Genomic DNA, 25,772 nt, shown 5'->3' on the forward strand with positions numbered 1-25,772 from the left:
CTGAGTGGCCAGTGCCAGCAGGTGACATCAGAGACCCCTCCTGATAGGTGCATACCTGGGTTGATAGACAATCCCCCTCTCAGGGCTATTTAGGATCTCTCCTCTGGGTGTTTTCTCAGATTCGGTTTGCAAGATTCCTCCAGGACTTCTCCTCCAGGACTCCTCTGCTTCAGCTTATGACCGTTGGATCAACCGCAGATTGCTCCAAGAACCACTGTAACTGCACCAAAATATCCAGGAAGACTCCTGTGACCTGCAACTTCAGCTCAAGCTAGCAATTGAAACAGTTTCCAAGGTGTGCACGCTCTGAGGACTGCCTGTCTTCACACTGCACCAGAAGAACCAAAGGATTTTCCTGTGGAATGACAGTCACTTCCCTGCTTCAGCAGGCATCTCTCTGCGATGACAATCGGTACTCTGGAACTCCTCTCCTGTCGACGAGCGTGATCCCTGGAACACAGATGGTGGACCGAAATGACCCAGACTGTCCAAAGCTCCAGCTGTCCAAATTTGGTGGAGGTAAGAGCTTGCCTCCCCGTGCAGTGACAGTACCCCTGTGCACCGCATCTTCTGCGGCTCCTTGGGCTTCTGTGCACTTCTTCCAAAAGATCTTTGTGCACAGCATAGCCCAGGTCCCCATCACTCCATCCTGCGACGCACAGCTCTCTGAGTTGTTCTCCAGGGGCATGGGATCCTCCTGTGTAGTGCTGCGATGACCGCACTTTGCATCTGCTTTGTCCCCGTGTTCTGGGACTCCTGTTGGCACTGCCTGGTCTTCTGAGGGCTCTCTGAAGTGCTGAGAGTCCTCTCTGTCTCCTTAGTCCGGGTTGAGACCCCCAGGTCCCTCCTGAGTCCAGGCAGCTCCTCCTTGATGCAAACCACATACTTGCGTAAATGAAGGCTTGTTGGCGGAATCCAGCGACACAAACAGCCTGCATCCAACAACTCGACGTGGGACATCTCTTGCACCAAGCAGGAACCCACAGCTATCTTCTTTGATGCATTTCTGTACCTTTCTTCCAACTGGAGAATCCACTTTTGCACCTTCTTCCAGGTGGGCAGGGGCTCCTGTTCTTTCTGGACTCTTCTTCGATGTCTGGACTTGGTCTTCTCTCTCCACAGGTCTTCAGGTCCAGGAATCCATTGTGTGTTGCTTGCAGTCTTGCTTGGTTCTTGGATAATTCTTCATCATGACTTGTAGTGTATTCTGAGGAAACTTGCTGTACTTTACTCCAGTGTTCCTGAGCTCTGGGGTGGGGTACTTGTAAGGAAATGCCTCCTTGGCATGGTTACCCCCTGACGTTTTGCCTTTTGTTGATGCCAGTTATGATTGAAAGTGTGCTGGGACCCTGCTAGCCAGGCCCCACCTCCAGTGTTCTTTTCCTAAACTGTACCTTTGTTTCCACAATTGGAACAGCTCTGGCACACAGATAAGTTCCTCTGTAAATAGTACCCTGGTACCAAGGGCCCTGTTGCCAGGGAAGGTCTCTAAGGGCTGCAGCATGTCTTATGCCACCCTGGGGACCCCTCACTCAGCACATGCACACTGCCTCACAGCTTGTGTGTGCTGGTGGGGAGAAAATGACTAAGTCCACATGGCACTCCCTTCAGAGTACCATGCCCACCTCTCACTGCCTGTGGCATAGGTAAGTCACCCCTCTAGCAGTCCTTCCAGCCCTAGGGCAGGGTGCACTATACCACAGGTGAGGGCATAAGTGTATGAGCACTATGCCCCTACAGTGTCTAAGCAAAACCTTAGACCTTGTAAGTGCATGGTAGCCATAAAGAGTATATGGTCTGGGAGTTTGTCAAATACAAACTCCACAGTTCCATAATGGCTACACTGAAATCTGAGAAGTTTGTTATCAAACTTCTCAGCACAATAAATGCACACTGATGCCAGTGTGGGATTTATTGTAAAATACACCCAGAGGGCATCTTAGAGATGCCACCTGAATACCAGTCTGACTCCTAGTGCTAGGCTGACCAGTTTCTGCCAGCCTGCCACAACCAGACGAGTTTCTGGCACATGGAGAGAGTGCCTTTGTCACTCTGTGGCCAGGAAGAAAGCCAGTACTGGGTGGAGGTGCATCTCACCTCCCCCTGCAGGAACTGTAACACCGGGAGGGGAGCCTCAAAGGCTCATGCCTTTTGTTACAGCACACCAGGGCATCCCAGCTAGTGGAGATGCCCCCTTCTCCGGCCACTGCCCCCACTTTTGGCGGCAAGGCTGGAGGAGGTAATGAGGAAAACAAGGAGGAGCCACCCACCAGTCAGGACGGCCCCTGCGGTGCCCTGACCTGAGGTGACTCCGACCTTTAGAAATCCTCCATCTTGAGATTGGAGGATTCCCCCAATAGGATTAGGGGTGTGCCCCCCTCCCCTCAGGGAGGAGGCACAAAGAGGGGGTAGCCAACATCCAGGAGAGTAGCCATTGGCTACTGGCCCCAGACCTAAACACCCCCCTAAATTTAGTATTTAGGGGTGACCCAGAACCCAGGAAATCTGATTCCTGCAACCTACACAAAGAAGAAGGACTGCTGACCTGAAAGCCCCGCAGAGACGACAACTGACTTGGCCCCAGCCCTATTGGCCAGTCTCCAGACTCAAAGAACCTGCACAGCGACGCACCTGACAGGGACCAGGGACCTCTGAGGACTCAGAGGACTGCCCTGAACCCGAAGGACCAAGAAACTCCAGAGAGCAGCGGCACTGTTCACCAACTGCAACACTTCAGCAACTTTAAAACAACTTTGAAAGAATTCTCCTTTCCAGCCGGAAGCGTGAGACTTCTGACTCTGCACCCGACGCCCCCGGCTCGAGCTCCAGAGAACAAAAACTACAGAGTGGACTCCCAGGTGACTGCGATGACGTGAGTAACCTGAGTTGACCCCCCTGTGCCCCCACAGCGACGCCTGCAGAAAGGATCCAGAGGCTCCCTCTGACCGCGACTGCCTGGTAACACGGAACCCAACGGCTGGACCAAGCACTGCACCCGCAGCCCCTAGGACCGAGAGGAACCAACCTCCAGTGCAGGAGTGACAAGCAAGCAGCCCTCTTCCTAGCCCAGTCAGTGGCTGGCCCAAGAACCCCCTGTGCCCTGCCTGCATCGCCTAAGTGACCCCCGGGTCCCTCCAATGTTTCCTATTGCAAACCCGACACCAACTTTGCACACGGTACCCGGTCGCCCCTGTGCCGCTGAGGGTGTGTTTTGTGTGCCTGTTTGTGTCCCCCCCCCAGTGCTCTACAAAACCCCCCTGGTCTGCGCCCAGAGGACGAAGGTACTTACCTGCCAGCGGACCAGAACCGGAGCACCCCTGTTCTCCATAGGTGCCTATGTGTTTGGGGCCCTCCTTTGACCTCTGCACCTGACCAGCCCTGTGCAGCTGGTGCGGTAACTTTGGGGTTGCCTTGAACCCCCAACAGTGGTCTGCCTATGCCCAGGAGACTGACTGTGTAAGTGCTTTACTTACTTGCAAAACCTAACCAAACTTACCTCCCCCAGGAAGTGTTGCTTTTTGCACTGTCCACTTTTAAAATAGCTTATTGGCATTTCAATCTATACTGTGTGCACTACTGCTTTAATTCAAAGTTCCCTACTTACCTGTGTGGGGCACCTTTCATTTTATGTATTTACTTAAAATCTTGAATCTTGTGGTTCTAAAATAAATGAAGAAAATATGTTTCTATATAAAAACTATTGGCCTGGAGTTAAGTCTGTGAGTGTGTGTTCCTCATTTATTGCCTGTGTGAGTACAACAAATGCTTAACACTACCCTCTGATAAGCCTACTGCTAGACCACACTACCACAAAATAGAGCATTAGAATTCTCTAATTTTGACACTATCAACCTCTAAGGGGAACCCTTGGACTCTGTGCACACTATCTCTCACTTTGAGATAGTATATACAGAGCCAACTTCCTACAGTACTTTACTTACCTTTGGTGGTTTCCTATAGTCCCAAGTGCCCCTCTGCACACTACACTTGCCCAGAGGGGGAATTCGACATTCGCATTCCACTATTTTAGTATGTGGTTTGTGTTGCCCCTAGGCCTATTGCATTCTATTGTTTTTCTACTGTTTGCACTATTCCATGACTGTTTACTTACCTGATTTTGGTTACTAGTGTATATATTGTGTATAATACTTACCTCCAGACAGAGTATTGCCTCTAAGATATTTGTGGCCTTGTGTAACTAAAATAAAGTTCCTTTATTTTTGGTAACTCTGACTATTGTCTTTTATTGTGTATAAGTACTGTGTAACTGTAGTGGCACTGCAGGACATTTGCATGTCTCCTAGTTCAGCTTTGGCTGCTCTGCTACATCTACCCCTAGACAGCCTAGGCTGCTAGACACTGCCTACATTTCACTAATAAGGGATAACTGGACCTGGTGTAAGGTGTAAGTACCTTAGGTACCCGCTACAAACCAGGCCAGCCCCCTACAAGAATGTACTGGCGCTCAGATGTATGTTTCTAGGTGTTTCCCACTGCACTACATTTTCTGGCATCAGCAATATTCTTTAGAAGATCCTACAGCATACGGTGTCCTACTGATTATACTAAGATAGCAGGAATTGTTCAGAGAACTGTGACTGGTGCATGTTCCCAAAAGGAACTGAAATTATCCCAAAACTATCATTTACATTGTGCCCTTGCTATCTCACAGGAACCATACCTGCAGACCCTCTGTGATTGCTGTAGTTACCGGCTAGACCCAGTGAGTCCTGTCCAGATTCTTACACTGCAGTGTGAAGACGGTGAGGTAGAACCTGTGGTGTTGCCGGTGATCCATAGTTGTGAATGCAGCAGCTGCCAAGGTAGGTTTGAGGCAATATTAATTCGTTTTGGAGAGCACACTATGTCATAAGTGTTTCTTTGGTGCTTTAGTCAGCTGTAAACGGAAACCAATTCACCACTATACAATCAAAGAAAAACAAGGGGTCATATTTACAAGCCCCTATTAGCGCACTGTGCCACGGAAGCATCTTTTTTTTTTATGCTTCAGTGGCAGTGTGTGACATGCCATATTTACAAGGCCACGCAAAGCCACCTTGCATGGTTTTTCATGACCTTATAAATATGGGCCCCTTCCACCTAGTGGTACGTGCGAAAGAGTCGTTCTGTGGGTTTTACTGTGGGTGTTTCCACATAACACCTACAGAATGCTAAGGAATCTCACGTGTTCCCAGATTTACAAGTCTGGGAATGCGTCAGATTCCTATACCACCTCAGAGGTGGCAGTAAAGTGATGCACCAGGAAGAATTATCTTTATTTCTCTCCGTTTTTTCCTCTTTCTTCGTGTGCTGCATTCTGCAGGGCCAGATGCATAAAGCTTTTTTCTTGTTGCAAACAGCCCGAATCACAGCACTTCCCAATGCACCCTGTTTTCCCTTAAGGAAAACAGGCTGTAATAAAAAAATGGTTTATTTAAAAAGCAGTTACAGACATGGTGGTGTGCTCTCCCCAGCAGACCACCATCCATGTGAGTGCGGCCATTCCCAATGGGGTGACAAATTGCGACTTACCTCATGAATATCTGAACATTTGTACATTTCATTTTGCGAGTCTCTAACTGCGATTTGCAATGAATCACAATTAGAGACTTTCAAAGTGAAATGGTCATACATCTGGCCCCCTCAAGTGTGAAATGAATGAATTTGTGCACTTCACAATCAAAAGTCACCTGAGATAACGGCAGCTGGTCTAGCCTGGTGAGATGTTTTTTGTGGCACATTTTCTGCAGGTACTTTTCTCATGCAAGAACCTTTTATCCTGGAACCAGTTCTCTGATGCAAAAAAGGAACATTTTGTATGGCCGTAACTTCTGACATTCCCCATAGTTTACATATCACAAAATTGCGCAAATTATGCGGTTAAGTGAGCTTAACATACCTTTTTGGGGTCCTACAATATTTCTGCTAAGCTTTGTGAATCAGCCCAAATGAGGAACCTCTTATCATCAGGTGCCTCTGCAAAACATAAACTTGTCTTACTCTAGAATAAACTAATACAAAGTATCACAATTTTTCAAACTTCCCTTCCAAGTGAAGTCAGTCAAACAAATATCTCCCTCATGCCATCCTGCCAGCCTTGTAAGTTGCTGTTTAGTTTACACACAGCACCTTATCAGCAGAGCTTAATTTGAGCCTGTGATTTCCGGTGCAGGGAACAGGCACTTGTTTTTGAGGGTCAGCACTTATTTATCTGATAGAGACTTCTAGCTGCAGATTCCTTACCTTTGAATTCCCTGGCGTCACCTTCGAATCCGGAATCTTTTTGCTGGGCAATACCATGCATGCGCAGTCGGGTGGCGTCGTTTGGTTCTGCGTCTGTTGTCCGGCTGCACGTGGCTTCCTCAGCGTCGTTGGAGCCATCTATGATGTCACGGTCGTCTATATAGATGCCAACTCGGCACGCATACGTCAGTTCTTTTCCTTCCGCGCCGGTTAAGTGCAGGTCCGGGATTGAGCTACCCTTTGCCTTTTTTGGAAAGCCTTTTTTCGATATTTTATCAAGATCTTTTGGCGCTTTGCGAGGATGTCCTCTAGGAAGACGGGGTTCAAGCCGTGCAGTGCCTGTTATCTTGCGATGTCGGTGACGGACCCCCATGAGGTATGTCTCTGGTGCCTCGACAGGGACCATGACTCAAAGTCGTGTTCCAACTGCCGGGTCATGGCCCGAAAGCTTTGAGGGAGAGGCCCCTAAAGCTTATGGCGGCTCGGCATTCGACTTTGGTCGGCGCAACTCCTCGGAGGTCATAGTCCCGCTCAAGGAGGAGGTTGCAGAACCGCTCCGGGAGCTCCAAGTCCTCTTCGTACCACTCAAGGTTCTCAGGGCACACGGCGTAGAGGCACAAAAAAAGAAGAAGTCCAAGCGGACTTCGACTTTGACATGCCCATCGGCCGACAGGCATCTCTGAAACGCCGACATTCTGAGCACGGTTCCGCAGAGCGGTTGCCAGGGTCGACTTCGTGTCTCCGCCCCCCTTTCCGGGAGCCGGAGCGACCCCCGCTCAAAGGAATCTTACGAGGCTATGCGCCTTGTTTTTGAGTGGGCTGCCCCGCGGTGGTTCTTCGGGCCCAGCGGGGTCCACAGGGGCCTTGTCGCCGTTGGGGACCCCAGGACCCGATAGCGGATCCGGCCCAGTGCCAGGTTCTCACACTCAGCCTCCACCAGCACCGGGCCTGACGTTGATGCTCCCTCCTACCACAGGCGCCCCCCAGTGGTGGGATCCCCATCCTCATTCCTAATGTTTCGGAGCTGGAACTATGTCGTACGACGCCTATTCTGACCTCAACGGCGCCGATTAGGCCAAGATCAGTGCCTGAGGCATATTTTGAACAGCCAGGCACAGGTGAGGAGAAGGGGGGGTCTGAGGAGCCTTTAGAATATGGATTGGAGCATGAACAGGACTGGTATGAGGTTCCAGGAGAAGCCAGTGGACTGGATACTTCTCCAGATGCTGGCATGCTCTCTCCTCCTTCTGTGGCTACAGAGGAGGAGGGGGCATCTTATGCCATGGTGGTGCGTAGGGCAGCTGAGATCTTGGACCTAGACTTGCCTATGGTGCCAGTCAGGACTAATCTCTTGACAGAGGTGTTTCAGCCAGGGATTGCTACATCAGAGCCGATGTTACCCTCCAATGAAGCCCTTACAGATGTCCTTCTGGGGATGTGGACCAAACCCAGCACAGGGGATCCTGTGAATAGGACAGTCGGCCGCTGCCATTGACAAGCTCCAAATTACCCTAGTTTCCTCACCCAACACCCCACCACAGAGAGCTTGGTGGTCCACCTGTGGTGCCTTCCCTTTCATTCCCCTGGAAAGGGAATCCAAGAGGCTGGACAAACTTAGGAAGAAGATGTTTTCTTCCTCCACCCTGGCATTGAGGTCAGTAAACACCTCTTGCCAATTGGGTCATTTTCCCCATACTTTATGGGATACGGTGGCACAAGTGCTGCCCCAGGTCCCGGAGGGTGTACGGATACTCTCACCCAGGCTGTCAAGGGTGGGAGAGATGCAGCCAAGTTTACCATCAGGTTTGAGTTGGACGTGACCGACTAACTGGACAGGGCGATTTCTTTGATAGTGGTCCTCCGACGCCACGCTTGGCTGCATACCACTGGCTTTTTGGGGATGTCCAGTTGAACTTGATGGACATGCCTTTCGATGGCACACACCTTTTTGGTGAGAAGGCAGACTCTGCGCTTGAGAAATTCAAGGATTCTCGAGCTACAGCCAGATCCTTGGGCCTCTCAGCGCATGTTTGCCAGCAGTCTGTCTATCACCCCTTTCGAGCCTATGGGAGGGGGCCGGTACCGAGCCAACCACAAGCTAGCCACCGTCCTCAGGCTTCACAGCATCCCGATGCCGTGATACCTGAGGGTCTATCCAGAGGTCGGCCACCACCCAGCTCCCCTCCGCAATGCCTAAGCCCTCCTAGTATGGTTCTGCAAGACAATGTCCGTCCAGTTGGAGGGAGGATTCAATTTCATCTACCTCACTGGCGATCCATAACATCGGACAACTGGGTCTTGCAGATCATACGGAAGGGCTATTCCCTTCCCTTCTAGTCTTTCCCTCCCTTTATCCCTCAGGTAAAAGAACAGCTGATGGAGGATCATGTGATCTTACTCCACAAGGACGTTACGGCTGCCTTAGCTAAGGGAGCCATAGAAAGGGTCCCGATATCAGAAGTAGGCAGTGGTTGTAGTTCCCGCTACTTTCTGATCCCAAAAAAGAACAAGGGTGTTCACCTTATTTTAAATTTAAGGGATGTCAATCTCTTCCTCAAAAAGGAGAAATTCAAGATGCTCACTCTTGCTCAGGTCTTGTCTGCCCTAGACCAAGGAGACTGAATAGTAGCATTGGACTTGCAGGATGCATATTTTCACATCCCCATCCTGACCCCAACAGGCGTTACTTGCGGTTCAAGGTGGGCTACGAGCACTTTCAGTTTACTGTGCTCCCCTTCGGTCTCACCAGTGCCCCTCAGGTGTTCACGAAAGTGATGGAGGTGGTGGCAGCTCATCTGCGCAGGTTAGGGATTTCAGTCTTCCCCAACCTCGACGACTGGCTGTTGAAGGCTTTGTCGCCCCAGACTCTCGTCACCCACCTTCAGACCACGGCCGACCTCCTGCATTCGCTGGGGTTCACTAAAAACGTGCCGAAGTCACACCTGACTCCCTCTCTGAAGCCCCCTTTCATTGGAGCTGTTCTGGACACAGTGCAGTTTCGGGCCTATCTTCCCAAAAAGCGAGTCCAGGAAATTCAGATTATGATACCGATATTTTAGCCTCTATCCTGGATCTCGGTGAGACAGACTCTGAGGCTGTTGGGACTCATGGCTTCCTGCATCCTGTTAGTCAAACATGCCAGATGGCATATGAGGGCTCTGCAATGGGACCTGAAGTTCCAGTGGGCATAGTATTAAGGAAATCTTACCAACACGGTTCAGATCTCAGAGGGAACTGCAAAACACCTGCAGTGGTAGTTAGTGAACTGCAATTGGGTCAAAGGCAGACTCCTCTCCCTTGCCAACCAGATATTACAGTTTTGACAGATGCGTCACTTCTGGAATGGGACGGCCACGTGGGGGAGGTGTAAATCATGGGCCTCTGGTCTCTGACGGAATTCGGCCTCCATATCAACTTATTGGCGCTCAGGGCGATCCGGCTAGCACTGAAAACAATTCTTCCTGTTGTGAAAGGGAAGTTAATGCAGGTGTTCATGGACAACACCACAGCAATGTGGTACTGCAACAAGCATAGCGGCGTGGGGTCATGGCTCTTTGTCAAGATGCTCTGCATCTCTGGACATGGCTGGAACAGCAGGGTATAACCATGGTGGTTCAACACCTGGCAGGTTCTCTGAACGCCGAGCGGACAAACTCAGCCGTCGATGCCTAGCAGATCACGAATGGTATCTCGATCCAGAGATGGTGCAAGGACTCTTTCAGCAGTGGGGGGAGCCTTGGTTAGACCTGTTTGCCTCTGCAGAGAACGCACAATGTCAGCAGTATTGCACATTGGAGTTTCGAAGGCGGCAATCACTCAGTGACACTTTTCATCGCAAGTGGAATTCAGGCCTCCTATACCCATTTCCGCCCATACCTCTTCTGCCCAGAGTTCTCAAGAAGATCAAGAATGACGGGTCCCAAGTCATCTTAGTGGCTCCGGATTGGGCACGAAGAAAATGGTATCCCGAGGTACTCAAAATGAGCATCAATCCTACAATCAGGCTGCCCCTTCGAGTGGATCTTCTGTGGCAGCAGCAGGGGAAGGTGAAAAGTCTACATCTTATTTTTCTTAAACAAGAGGAACAGACATCGAAAATGCCATAGCCAGATTTTTAAAAAGTAGCTAATGGAAGAATGTATGGAATACCCTACCTGAATACCTTAGACACATGCCACCACACCTCCTATTTAAAGATGCTAAAAGCCTTGACTTAAATTTACTCTTTAGCTGGAACAACAACCCAAGTGTACAATTCCAGTTCTAAATAAATAACTGAACAAATTCTCTGTCACCGGCATCTGATTAAAGTTCCATGAACGGAATACTCCGTCGCAAATGAGTATTACTAGCTCATTATATCCTACGGTACATGCAGTACAGCAGACAGAATAGCCCTTGCGCTTATGACAGAGCATACCGTCCCTCGATCTTTAAATCAGGCCCTTATTAATTGAATATAAACTGTATTTCTGCAGTAAAGGGTTGGATACTTTCATACACCTTACTAGATTTTGATGATGCTTGATGGGACTGTGTATTCTTGAGAAAAAAATTAACGAAATACAATTGAAAACTCAGTTGACTGAAAACACACAAGCATTGTCACAGCAAATAAGCGCGGTTTTAATGTGCTAACCTAGAAAAATACAGAGATGCACAAATTTAATTTGCATGTGTTAAAACATTAATGTCAGACCTATTGGGTTTGCCAGTACTAGTTTTCCCACGTGAAGCAGCTCAAAGCTGCAGTGCCAATGATTGTTACTAGGTGATCAGTGAGAGAGAACAGCAAAAGCCTGCAGTATAACAGACTTCATTAAATGCATTAGGTTTCACCTTTGTGAATAATAATAAGGTTTTAATTGATAAGCATTAGCTTGGTGAGCAATATAAATCAAAGTATGCGTGACTGACAAATAGAGTAACTACTTACTTGCCCACATTAAACACACTTTGGGCACCACAAGGGATACTGAAGTACTATGTATGTGCAAAGCAAATACAATACAGTGACGCTAACATCACAAATTCACTAGGGCGCAGAGTTTTTTCAACTAGAACAAACAACAAAAGGGAACCCACAGCATGCACAGGTAGTAACTTCACAAGTTTTGCGACACATCTATAGTGTAGCATGCATCCCCAAGTACAATAGCCTGAACAATAGTTCTAAATTCTGGCTGCCTACACATATTGTAAGTCGCACACAGAGCTTCTGTTATGGGCAAGTGTGCAGAAAACCTGGCTTTGTGACAGAAACATACTGCTGAAAAGGAATCTAGATAATAGATACATTAAAACACTAGAACAGTTTGCTGCGTCCATGTACAAAATGCCCTCGTCAGGCATGACGCTTTGCCTACAGCACTAGCTGGGTTTCTCCTTACCAATAATATACAAAACTAGAAAAGGTGTGCACCCTGAGGCATCGTAACAAGATTGTGGTTGTCAGACGTATCTTTAGAGCCCAATAGGGAAGAATTGTGCCTGTAAGTTTCACTAACAAGTTGCAGTCTAGGTGAGACATCTGAAAATGGGGCAAGCAAGAATTCGGGAGAGGGTTTTACAGTTCACAGGGGATTTCCTTCCTGTTTCTCTGGCAGTTTGATGAAACCCAGTATATATGAAATGTGAATCTGAGCCCCGGAAAGTCGAGATGACCCTTGTTTATGAACAGACACAACAATGGTGGGCCACTTGTAAGATCAAAGATGCTTTAAAGATGAGCAGCAAAATTGATTTATGCTCCATTTCAGTAACATCCAGGTATTGATTGCACCACTTATCAAAATAAACATATGTATTGGAGAAGTATAATTACCGGTCACCCACACCAAAAAACAGATGTTAACCTCTTGCACGTGGCACAGATAGCAGGGCTCAGAGATCAGAGCAGCACAGCTCTGTCTGCGCTGCTTTATTTAAAAAAAACTTTTTTTTGCTATACTTTTCAGTAGCTCCCAATTGATTTTTAATTGCTCAGTACGTCAATACAAAGAGAGACATGCACGTGTTGATCTGAACTGATCACTACTATGAGCTGCACAACTCCTTCTCCGAAGAGTGAAAATATTAAACTACTCATTAATATGTGTCACAGTAAACATTATAACGGATATAAAATGTCAATAGCACACGCTTCTAAAGTACTGTACCCAATCTTGCTCAAACCGTGATGGTCAGAAAACACTACGCCTGGTTTAGCAAGTAGTATTTGAGTGTTGAAAAAAACTCACGACTCCTTCTGGGTACAATGGGCAATGAAGAAGCAATGGAAAGCCAGCTGGGGAGGGTGGGGGGAGGTAAGAAACACCGGAGCAGGAAGGGGTGGGAGCAGGGCAGGTACGTTGAAAACAGTGGCAGAGGTCAACAAAAGATTGTAGGGACATGCACTCTCTACGAGTGCAGGGCTGAAATTAAAGTAATAAAAACAAGCATTTTCAATGAAACGGGTCTCTCATTTGTTCGAGTTAGAGCTATTAGCGTTGTAAAGCAAAAAAAAAAAAAAATCGAGATCGTGCTATGTAAAGTGCAGTGCAATCGTGCTGCGTGGAAAATAAACAGATAAAGTAGTCCGGACTCCAGGCTGAAAACATCGAACCTCGTTTGTTTTTGGTACTTTACTGGTGCTGTGTAGGTGGGCTAAACACCGGAAAAGGCATGACGTATGCCTTTCACAAATGAAAGCAAGCAGATTTTAAAAGGCAAGTCCACAAACCAATGTAAGTGACTGACGTGGCATGGGCGTAGTTTCAAGCCCAAAGAGAGATTACAGAATGGACGGAGCACTTTGTGCTCGCCCACAAAAAAAAAAAAAGAGTACCTGCAGCCAGTAACTCAGTAAAATCATACACATAAACGCCTCCTGCGCAACCTTTACTTATCGGTCGATGAGTGCCTAAATATGTGAACAGTGAGGAAAGCCAGATTCTAACCACTAGAACACATCGAATAAAAATGGCGCCTCTGTGGTGAAATCAGTAAAAATAAGCACTTGCAAGCGATGGGACCAGAAAGCAGGAAGGGGGTGGGGGTAAGTTGACGAAACAGACTGCAGGCACATACACAATCTATGAGTGCAGGGCTGAAATTTGATTAATGAAAAGAGTACGTGCATCCAGGGACGGCTCCTCCACTAAGGTGGAGGAGCACTGCGCTGCTAAGTCTTTAAACAAGGAAAAATAAAATGACAATAGCTTATGCTACGTTATTATCATTTTATTTTTCCTGGGAGTAAGGGGTGGGGTGGGGCTGGGCTGGAGGGAGGGGGCAGGAGGAGGGGTTTTGCAGCACAATGTGCACATGTCTGTTTGGCCGCCAGGTTGGGCCGGCCAAACTGACATTGCACACTTTGCATGTTCTTTACCCGGCTGTATTGCACAACCGAGTGGAGGACATGCACAGGATCCCACTACCTGTCTGAGCAGTGAAGCAGGTGGCTCAGGCCAATCACAACGCTGCTGTTATGCTGGTGACAGTAGTGTCGTGATTGACTGGAAGCCTGTGTGCAGTGCAGCTGGGAATAGGAATAGGACGGAGGGGAGACGAACACGTCTCCCCTAGAAGATGTGTTTATTTATTTATGTATTTTTTTTTTTTTTAACACACCCATCCTGACCCCCCCCCGTTAAATGGCAGCCGCCACTGCCTGCATTCAGTAATTCAGTAAAATCATACATATGAACTCCTCCCGCATAGCCTTTACTTATCAGGCATCGAGTGCTTAAATATGTGAAGCACTGGCTCGGCATTTAGATGTGCTTGTTCATAATGAAAACAAGAAAACACAGTTGAGCAGAGTAAAAATCGTTACCAGCGGTGCAAGCTGCTGCGTGGCCAGGACGTGCCATGCAGCCAAGGTGCACACTGAAGGGGAAGAACACTAGAACCCTGACCTTTGTTGGCACCAAGAGAGCAGCCTCAGTAAAAAGGTTGGTGGATGAAAAGGAGTGCTTGGGCCTTGGAACACTGATAAGAGCAAACACAAGAGCAAACACAGGGAAGAACAGGAAATCGTCTGTGACAGCCAATAGAAATGTAGGAAAAGTAAGTGGCACCCACACTATCCAATGGAAAGTAAGGGTAGGTTGTAAGCACCCTTTAAGATTTACATTAAACAAAATAGATTTCATAAGCAGGCAAAACCTAAAAAATAGCAGCTGCAGTTTGTTTCAGTGGCACCCCAAAGTAATTGTGATACACCTTTGCCACTATTTAATGAATTAGGCATTACTTATATTAGCTTGACTAGATTAACTGTTTTTGTAAAAGTGCACTATTTAAGAAGAATCAGAATGTCACCAGCCAGAGACATTTTAGAAGTCTACAATGTTAAATAACCCCTGTGAAATAGAAGAAGCTCAACGGCCCATAGACCAGTAGCATAGAAGAATTAATGCAGTGGCATTAACAATAGGTGTGTGATGTGTTTTGGGGGACTCAAAGTCATCCTGAAGGTACTGTGTCTCAGTTGTATCAACATATTATTTTCGCCACAAAGTGAAGTTCAAGCATGCCCCTTCAGCACTTGATTCTCAAGGTAGTGACAGCAGAACAGTCCAAAGCTCCCTCAGGGAGGTGATGTGGGTTTGGAACTCAGAACTCATGTAATACTATTTAATACATCATTGGGTAGTCAGTGCTTTTACTTTTAAAAAGAAAAATAACATTAATGTAGGAAAACCTAATTGGTACACAATCACAAATATATACATTATATACAGTTGACAAATTGGTATACCAAACGTTAATCATAATGATCAAGGGAATAGCATTTTGGAGTCCTGCCTGAAGAGGGCCTCAAAGATAACCATTGAAAATGTATCAGACTTCATTCTCACAATCAATAAAGAAGTCCTACTGCCTCTGGCAGTACCTGTGATGTGTTATACTATAATCCTATTAGCTTTACCACAGCAACATCTGACAGACTTTAAAAGAAAAACAACAGACATCTCAGTATAAAACATATATCTGATAGAGGCAACTAGCCGCAAATTCCTTACCTTAGAAATCTCCCCAGGCACCAGATCGGATCAGGAAAAAAAACTTTTCAGCAGTACCTTTGCGTGATGGTAGAGGGTACTGTGCAACTCTATATCCACATCACCCACTGAGTATGATGTTGACGGAGTCCATATAATCCCTCCTCCGACCCACTGATGTCAATTCCTTTTGTTTCTTCTTTTCCGCCTTGCAACGTGGATCAGGAGAAGCGGTTCCTCTGGCCTTTTTGGCCCCTTTTTCACTGTTTTCTGTCGGTTGGGACAGTGTTACGCCTTCTGTCTTTAAGCCTTGTGAGTTCTGTGCTCGTCAGATGTTGGGCTCGGACCCCCATTCTGTATGTATGTGGTGCTTAGGCGCCCACCATGTCTTTGAGGATTGGGATGCCTGTCAACATCTGAAGCCAGAAGTGTTGTGGGAGCGGCGGATTAAGCTCCTGGCGGTGTGTGGGTGTTGCAGACTCCTCAGGACTCCCGTAGGCATCAGAGTCCTTCCCCATCCAAGGTCTGTCCACCCGACCACTCCAAGAGGCGTTCTTGTGTGGCTCCACCGGTGTCTCACAGTAAGCACCGTCTGTGGTCGAAGTCCCGCCATCCTCCGGCTTCACCGCCTCCATGTGTCTCTTCTCATTCTTCTGAGGAAGAGTCTATGCAGGAGATTGCCCCAGGCCTTCCTGTTTTTCTGGCGACTGGGCGGTTCTAGCCCAGATGTGGGACTATTACTTATCCCTGCATGCCGTTTTTTGCGGCTATCCTTTCCCCTGGAGCACCTTTGGGCCCCAAGGAGGTGGAGGGTGTCCTGATGGAATCTGTGCCGGCAGGTTCGCCCTCGGTGCCTATTGGGCCCTCTGACTCCAGAGTATTTTCGACACAGGTGCACAGCCTCCTATGGCTTCCACTTCCCATGCCTACCACTTCCCTGCTGGCTCCATTGTCGACGTCAAGCTCTGCTTTGCCGACTCTGGTGGTGGTGCTGGCGATTTCACTCGCCACTCCAGTAGTAGTCTCACCGAAGTTGACCGATGCTCCTTCTGTCGTTGAGGTCTCACCCTCAGGATGTCGGTCGACGTCAGCCCCGATGCTGTGAACAGCGCCAATGGAGTCGGCTATCTCTGATTCTTGCCTTGTGTATTCTGGAGCCAATCCTCCAGTTCCCCACTCAGAAGGGCATGATTTGGATTATCAACCTCCCCTTTCCGACACCAATTCAGACACACAGTCAGATTGGTTATTTGAATTGGGCAACGCTAGTGGCCTGGACTCCTCCCCGGCCTCCAGCCTTCTATCGCCCCCTGTGTTGGCTACAGAGGCCAGTTCTGCTCTAGCAGACATGTTAATTCGTATTTCCGAAGTATTGAAGTTACCACTTCCTACTGTTCATTCATCAATCGACCCTTTACTTGATGTCCTGCCCCCTAACCAATCTTTGCTAGAGCCTGTCCATCCTTATTGTGAGACTCTTTATGATATCCTCCTGGAGGTTTAGACTCATCCAGAATCTGAGCCTCCTGACGAACGCTCTATTTCATATAGACACAGACCAGCCCCCAAAGATCCATCTTGCCTCCATCGGCATATGACTCCTCAAAGCTTTGTAGTGCAAGCTGCTTTAGTTACGCAGGGTCTTACTCATGTCCTTCCTGTCCCTCCAGAGCAAGAGGTCAGGCAGCTTGACACTTCTCCTAGGCGTATATTCTCTTCATCTAGCTCTGCCCTGCGTTCTATCAACACTTCTTGTGTCTTTTCTCGCTTTTCCCACGTCTTGTGGGACTCTATTGAGTGCATTTTGCCTTCTCTCCTTGAGGAGTCTCAGAATATTCTGGTTCCCTTGGTACGGAATGGTCAGCAAACTGCCAAGCTTAGTATCCGATGTGGTACAGATGCCACCGTTTCTGTTTGAAAGATTATGGCCTCTTCAGTGGCTCCGCATCAGCAGGCATGTCTGCGTCCCTCCAATTTTTCAGAGGCTGTGCAGGCAACTTTACTTGACACGACAGCACCTCACGTTTTGGTGCGCATGTCAACTCGGCTTTACGCTGCTTTAGAGATGCTCATGGCCGTACAGTCTTAACACTTCCTGGTGGTACAGGGTCTCACACTGTCCTACTTTTCCTTCCATTGTTCAGGGGTGGTTTTTATTCCCATGTTCCTTCTCTATGCCTCTAGGGGTGTTTCTTTTCTTCCAGAACAAACCACAGTGTGGTGTTCCTGCTTGCTGCAGGTACTTTTATTTCTTATGTATGCGCTGTCTAGCACCCAAGGTGGTGTTTCTGCGTTAGCAGGTGTTGTATTTCTCTTTCCACTGTCGTGGCTAGGTTCCTTTATTTCTTTGTGACCCTGTTGGGTCTGTTGCCTCTAAAAGGTGTTCTTCTGTTGTCTGTGGTAATGGCATGTCACATAAAAAGGTGTGCCCTCTACGGGATTCATCCTCATGGGTGAGTCATTTTTGGTTCCCTGCTCTTCAGAGCGCTTGGTGTAGGCTTTTAGCCATACTTCTTTGTTTACCTAGTCCCTGCCGGGAACTAGTTTAGTGCTCCTTTTGGGACTAGTACTCTATAGTTCCTTGTATAATTAAGGACTCTACCGGTGCATTCGGTTTCTCCCAGTTTTTCAGGGCAGCGTCCTCTGTTTTATGCTGTTCTTCCCACTGGTGCAATAGGAAATGGTGTTTCTGCTCTCAGTTTCATGTTCTAAATCCCCTCAGGGATTTTTGTACATCTTGGATTCAATGTGTTCTGCAATCTTTGTGTAAGGCGGCACACTCTGTCACCTTCTTTTCTCATGAACTGCTATCCTCCTTCTGAGCTACCCCCACATGCTTTTTGCCTAGTCATGCGCCACAGCTGTCTTGTCTTCTTCATGGCCGTCATGTTCCCCCTTCTGACCTCTGATGGATCCTTGATACAGTTCACAGCTTGCTCGTCTATATTTATATATATATTATTATATATGTGTGTATATTTGTTCCTTGCTGCTTCTGTTTTTCCACAATCACAGTGGGCCTACTATTTTCTCCCCCCTGCCCTGTTCTGGGTACGCTATGGGCTTCACCCATCTGCGTATGGGTTTTTGTCTGTCTTCAAGAATGATTGTTTTGCCTGGCCACATTAACTGTTTCCATTACTATCCCCGATTTTCTCACTTCTGCGTGACCTTGGTCATCTGTTGACTGCTATTTTCAGATGATTGGTTTGTGGGATTTGAGTCATACTACTTATTTAATCCTTTCTTGTTAACTGCACGAAGGTAGTAATTTCTCCTCTTTCTGGAGGATATTTTTTCCTCTCTAAACACAAATTGTTTTGTTGCGTAGAGCTGTGCCCACTGGTATAGACACTTGCATCTGGCCTTGCAGACCCCTGCAGGTCCAATGTTACAATCCCATTCTGGAAGTCGATGTCAACTTTACCTCACATTTCACAATATTTTATTATACGTTCCACATTATGGACCACTTCTTTTAGGCAGGTTGTCCCTCTGGGACTCTGCCCCTTTTTTCCTTGTGTCCTTTCTTTCAGCAACTTTTTCTGTCTGCTGGACTTAACATTGCCATTATTTGGCTTTTATATGATTGGCGTCTTCTGCTGTGGCAATTTTTGCCTGGTGTTCACCTTGTTTCATATACCTCAAGCTTTTTGTTGTTTCTATCAGCTGGTTGCTCTACCAGCCTTGTTTACAATTTTAGTCTGCTAGTATCTACATATGTGTTTAGGCAGACTCTACACCTATCTGTAGGTACCGATATAAACAAGCACATCCATGTCATGACATCTCGATGTTTGCGTGTGGAGGTCTCAGCATATATCTGCTTAGATTTTCTTATTTCTACATTGCCTGTCATGCATATGGCACACATTTCATGTCCCCTGTCGACTCTTTTAATATTTCTTACGGTTCTGTTCCACCTCTCCATGGGTTCTCCCTTGGATGTTCCTAGAGGTGTGCACTCTGGCTTCAAGTATATCTCCCTACCATCGTGGAGTTTTCTGCTTCTTGCAGGTTTTGTCTCTGCATCCTGGTTGAGGCAGCATGTATGCATTGCTCCTCCTCCTTTTATGACCTCTGTGGACCTCATTCCTAGGTGTTTCATTCCAGTTATCTCAGTGACTACTGCGGTGATCTTGCACCTGATTCCTCAGCTCTTCATCGGTTCCACTCCTACCTTGGAACTATCTGCGTTTATTTTCTATTACTTGTTGTCTACCGGCAGATTAATTTTCCATTGCCATGTGCTCCTCTCTTCACGGCATTTCATGTCTTCAAACATGTTCTTTGGGCCCTTCCACTGCTCTTCTGGTGAGATGAATGTTGTTCTTACCTTTGTCTCTCTTGTGATTGGTCTACTTCGCCATCAGTTAGACCGGTTGCTTCTATGTGAGACTGGGGTATGATATTTTCGCAGACCCACCTCCTGGGTTGATATTTCTTATGTATCTATTCTAAGGTAAGGAATCTGTGGGTAGTTGTCTCTACAAGATGAACAAGTGACTTATCTTTGGTAATGCCTTATCTGGTAGAGACATAGACTAGCCTCAAATTCTTTACCGACCCACCCATCCTCCCTGTTCTGCCAACTTTTTATCTTACCTCAGTATTCCTTTTTTTAAATTCTATTACTGTGCATTCCAATTCGTAGTTGTAAATCAATTTTACATCTAGCTCTCTTTTTTGGCGCACTGTTCCATTGCCAGTTTCTATGGTGGCTCTGCGTTGTTGCGCGGAATCTGGTCACAGAAGAAACTGATGTCAGTGCGTCAGAGGAGGGATTATCTGGACCCCGTCGACTTCATTTTGATACGGATTAGCTCGGCACACTCTACAGATGCGCAGACATACTGCTGTAAAGTTTTTTCCAGATCCAGTCTGGTGCCTGGGGAGAATTCTAAGGTAAGGAATCTGCGGATAGTTTATGTCTCTTCCAGATAAGGCATTATCGAAGGTAAGTAACTTGTTCTTCAAACCAGTATGCTAAACAACCTGCCAATGCCCAAAAATACAAAAACAAATCCCAAACCTTGCCACAACAAAGGGCTCTTAAATCAGACCCACCTTCTTCTGGAGTCACTAAGTTTCCTGCTAGGAAACTTAAGGTGACAAGTTCGTCCTTGGATGTGTGGCACTTGTGAGGACTCATTGTTGCCCCAGATAGCCTGAGAAATTTTAATAAAAATCTTTGCCCTGAAGGCTTGTTTATTGATGTGGCTGCCAGTTAATTAATTAAAATATGTATTTTATTCTCATATGGTTTTTAAGTTGATGATTTCTACTGACTGCTAGGCAGGCTTTCAGCCACGAATGTCCATGCCTTCTTATTGCGGTACCTGGTACTCCTTTACAGTCCAGAGGAACCCTGTAGCAGCTCTTGCGCAGTCTGGTTTAGGGTGACTTCTTCCCTACCTCATCAGTTCCTGCTTTCGCCCTGGGCAAAGATGTCAGTTGTCCCTGATGGTTTGCCTGCCTGAGCTTGGCCATTGTAAAAAATTAGGTTTTGGGTTGAGAGGTGTGAACATTTCTCAAGCAACAATCACAATCCTTGTCAGGGTGATCCACAAAAGTCACTAAATTAACCTGGGCTTAACCCTTTGGTGGCTCAAAAGCAGTCACACAACTTAGAGGCAATGTGTAAGGTATGAACGCAGCACACAAACAGTAATAACGTGAAAACACAACACAAGAAAAACTGTGCACCAATTTAGGAAAATAGAGAACATTTTATTAAATTATTTGACACCAAAACTAATTAAATACAATCAATAGAACCAGAGTAAATATTTTTTTAAGTTTTTATACCGAAAAGGCCAAACTGCATCCCGCGGGCATCTAGTTGTGCATGACTGGGAAAAAGTTAAAAGTTATGGCCGACCACAATGGAGAACACTTTGGGTACAAGAAGTGGATTGGGCCTGGCCTTAGCTTACTTGTGGACTTCGAAGTAATTTTGAATAAAAATGTCTGAGAAGGTAAACCTCAGCGGGGCAAGGCAGCCAGCGGTCTCCGAGAAGGGGGTGTTGTTGTCACATGAAGACTTTTAAGTTCAGACTTCGTCACGTTTGTGGAAGTCAGAAATCTTCAGTGGGACAAAGCTGCAGGCTCTATCTGACAAGGGCTGTATGAGGAAGGATACCTCTCTGAAGAGGAGCAGCTGAACGGATGCTGCTGTTGAGAAGAACATAGCAGGAGCTACTGGAAAGTCAGGCTGACTGGTATTGTACCTTGAAGCAGCAAGCATGTAGGTGCCAGTCTCCTCTCAGTGCTTGGACCACTTTTTAGTGGAAAAGTGTCCCAGGTTTTGGATTTTGGCTGCTTGGACACCTTTAGCACAACTTCCAAGGGTCCAGGACTGGGTGGGCACCACTCGGAGGGCAGAAATCCCTTCAGACAGGGTCCAGGTGTGGGTTCAAGGTTGTTGGAGCTTGTTGTGTCCCTGTAGCTCAGAATAGGAGGCCAGCCAATTAGCTTTAGAGTTACTCTGGTATCCTGGGTTCAAGCAATAAGGCAGGCAACAAGAGGCAGGGCAGTCCTTTGAGGGTACAACGCAGGGCTCAGCAAGTAGGGCAGTCCTCTGGTAGCAGCAGGGAAGTCCTCTTAAGTACAAATCATGCTTGAAGCAGCAGGTCAGTTCTCTGAAATGCAGTCCTTTTGAGAGTCCTTCACAGGTCCAGTAGTGACCTGAAGAGTTGGTTTGAGGATTCAATATTTATACCTGGTGCCAGCCTTCAAAGTGGGAGAAACCTCTAGGCCTGACTACATCTGGGTCTGGTAATTTCCCCCTTCCCCTACCAGGCTGTAAGAGTTCCAGGGCGATAGACTGGTGTTGATCTAGTGCTAGGCCAACCTCCTTCAATTGGTAATCTGATGGATCTTTTCTTTGTCGACTTGGGAGTTGAAATGAGTTAGCAATATTTTAATGATTTGTTTACTTGGCCTTGAAGGTTGAGGTCCCCTTGTGTGTTGCTACAGAGTCTATTTTTGTAGCCTGTTGTAAGTAGCAGAATGTAGCTATTCTGGTTGGGAGGCTGACACAGTGTAGTTTATGGTACACATTTGCTATGTTTTTAAAGTACGTTTTGAACTTTCTTTGCCATGTAGGTGGTGGCTTATACTAGTATCAACACCTGTGTTTGTGGTGTTTTCTTGGGTTCAACTAGCTGCACACATGGTGTGATTTGGTAGCTTGCATGTACTGTTTTATAATTAATTTTCCTTATATGTAGGCATTATTTTACAACACTGATCCTGATGATGGTCTGACAGATCTCTCACTGCCACCACAGGTCAAAACGTGGACATTACCTTCTCACTTAACAAGCTGAATTGAAAGTCTGTAATATTGCTTGAATTGGGACTGAAAACCAAGCAATTATTGGGTAGAACTGTTTCAGGAAGAGGGTTATAACCCATTCCTGGATCTTCTGTTGGGACTCAATCTTGTGATCTATGGAGGTTATAGACAGTGTTATTGTTTGTGACATAGACATTTGTTGGATTTGTTATGCATTTTTTGAACTTCCTGAAACCTATTGAGTAATAAATTGGATTTTAACAGTACAGAATTGTCTTATTCATTAACTGAAGACTGGATCATATATACACAAACTATATCTCAACAATTCCTCTAGGAGAATGTTTAAGTGAAACTTTCTAAAAGTGCCATTTTCAGCATTGTGACTTAAAATATGACTTTCACATTAAAGATAATTTTACATTACAGTTCTTTTGAGATCCAACATGACATTTCTACCTGTTCCCAATCAAATGTTAGCACATGTTAAATTTAATAAGGTAAACTAATGTTATCCTATGAGAAAGGTAGGCCTTGCAGTAGTGAAACATTAATATAAGATTTTTTTACTACCAGGATAAGTCAAACTTAAAAGTACACGTCCAACTTTTTAAATACACTGCATCCTTTCCTACGGGCTGGTTAGAGTCTACTTTAGAGGTGACATATGTATTGAAGAAGAATTAGGCCTGGCAAGAGGTTTATTTCGCCGAGTTGAATTGACAGTTTAAAACTGCACACAAGTTACAATGGCAGGCAATGCAATGCAATGTGACATGTTTTAAAGGGCTACTTAAGTGGGTATCACAATAAGTGCTGCTGGCCTACTAGTACCATTTAATTTACTGGCTCTGGGTACATGTAGTACCACTACATGAGGGACCTATAAGTAAACTAAATGTGCCAATTGGGTGTAAGCCAGCTTTACCATGTATGGGGGACTGAGCGCAAGCATTTTAGCACTGGTTAGCTGTGGTAAACTGCAAGCACAATACACAGATATTTCTCTATCTTCCATTGGTTTAAACTGTTTATTATTTAATATGGTGCTTAATGTTTCCACACTATATAAATGTCAGCATCACAAAATATCACTTCAGATTGCAATATGTGTGAAGGTGTTGGTTATGAAATTGTTTAGAACATATGCAGCAAGGGACAGTATCTAGATGGTAAGTGTGAAGTACACATTATGAACACATTGAGAGGTGGGGATATGATCTCGAAAAGGCCTACATCATTGAGTTTAAACATATATAGAGAGAAAAGTGAACAAATATTATATTTTGCTTACTTTTATTGGTAGCCAGGAGCCTCAAAATGACTCCCAAGAGTCATTTTTAGATTTTGGCTTCAGGTTTTGGAGACCTACTATTTCCAAAACATTACATATACCTAGGGTAGACTTTGGGTCTCCTCATGGCTCATGACTGGATGGCGTTGCTGTCTATCTCACCTTTCATGCCTTTGAATTGATGGCTTTCTTTCTTGCCTATCCTTGTTTTTGTCTCATTAAGGGGCATTTCAGTCCCACAGTGTTTTGCCTAGATGATGTATTCTTCCACTGCTAATGTCAGTCTATGCCTTACGGGGCATGGGAGAGACTATGTCCTCCTAACCTCTCCCTTCTGCCCTCCTCTCTTCCATCTCTTTCACCCCCATTCCTCTCTATTTTATCACCCGCTTTCTCACACCCCACTCAATGCCCTCATGCCCTGTACTCTTCTTGTTAATTTTTTCTGCCTGCTGTCCTATCATCTGGCAGTGAATTTAAAGTGTTGTTGCCCATTTCAGGATAGCATACGGGGCAGGCATCTTAAAATGGCTCTTTATTTTATTCTAACAAGTTCAATTAAAAGATGCCCATCTTTATGAAAGGGACTTGACAATATTCATTCAAAGATTGCTGCTTGGGATTCATGTAATAGGTTTCACAGCTGAGTCCTATTGACACTGCCAATGCTTGTATAGTACAAAAAGATTTTGTGGGTAGCTTCTCCTTCTAATAACATCTACAGTAAGTAGGTGAATACATTTTAAGGTTTCACTCTCATTGACATCTGATTGCAGACTCTCTGCTTCACTGCTCTCAATTATTGCATGGTACTCCAGGTCCACAGACAGCCTCTTAGTCTACACAGAATTCCATCATCCTGCTGGAGTCCAGGTTTTCTGCCTTCTTGTTCATAATGTATTGTTTTTCTTTTCTTTTCTAGGTGGTGATTTCACAAAGCGTTGACCCCAGAGAAAAGATAGACATACAGGGTGTAACAACAGTCTCAGTTTACAGATGAGAAAAGGGTTATTCCAATGTTCATATGTTTGTAAATATGTCTTAGTGTTTTGTACCAATAAGCTTTATGTCTCTACAATTTTCTATCACTGAAACAATGTCTTGAAACTGTTTACTGCTGTACAGTCAAACTTAATAAAGGTAGTCTTCAGCAGTCATCTAAGAAGTGTATTGTGCATTTATTTATTGGTGATTATAGTTGGTTCTATACTTCACTAAGCAGGCTTTATTCTTGGTTGTCAGTTGGGCATATTATTATTATTAATATTAGTAGTAGTAGTAGTAGAAGTAGCATCATATGTATTGTAAATAATTTATAGTGTCTCATTTAGCACTAAGCTGCTTCAGGGCACCTATCATCCAATAGGAGGACTGTATTGGAAGAGGAAGCATGATTGGTGGAACAGTAAAGTCTTTAGAGACCTCTGTTAAGTGATCTATGGGCAGATATACAAAATGTTTTGCAGTCTCAAACCCTGCAAATCACAAAATCGCTGCTGTGTTTGGAAATGAGCTAGGCGCGTCGTTGGGGCAGATCTGAAGGATGATTTTCTGGTTCCCAAGCCTACATTTGATGTCTTACCAAGAAACAAAACAAAATCCCTTAAGCCTTGATGAATACAGGCTGCTTATAAACCAAATGTTTCTGTTAGATCTGTCAGGTTTAGGGAGGTACTGCCCCAGTTTTTGTTTACTTTTACCTCCTATTTTTGCTATATTTTCTGTTGGCCTTAGGACTCTGAGCACTTTACCAATGCTGGCCAGTGCTAAAGGGCATGTGCCTCTCCCCTAAACATGATAACATTGGTGTAGCCACAATTTAGTTTAAAGCTGTAATTCCTGCTCAGAAAGTAGTAGGGACAAATCCTCTTTACTGGTAAAGTCAAACTTAACATTACTATTTCAGAAATGCCACTTTTAGAAAGGTTTTATTTATATTTACAAAGGG

General features: G+C 45.8%; 1 protein-coding gene across 1 annotated transcript in view; it reads left to right on the top strand.

The window, feature by feature from the left end:
- The window catches only part of LOC138261625 (SCO-spondin-like), a 1,514,343-nt gene extending 1,489,391 nt beyond the window's left edge, over positions 1–24,952 (top strand). Inside the window, exons 113-114 of the mRNA XM_069210750.1 lie at positions 4,673–4,823; positions 24,747–24,952. Coding sequence (XP_069066851.1) covers positions 4,673–4,823; positions 24,747–24,769 — 174 coding nt within the window. The 3' untranslated portion in view covers positions 24,770–24,952. The remainder of the gene's footprint in view (positions 1–4,672; positions 4,824–24,746) is intronic.
- Positions 24,953–25,772: the final 820 nt, after the last annotated feature.

The sequence above is a fragment of the Pleurodeles waltl genome, chromosome 10 (genome assembly GCF_031143425.1).
Source record: "Pleurodeles waltl isolate 20211129_DDA chromosome 10, aPleWal1.hap1.20221129, whole genome shotgun sequence".
NCBI lineage: Eukaryota > Metazoa > Chordata > Amphibia > Caudata > Salamandridae > Pleurodeles > Pleurodeles waltl.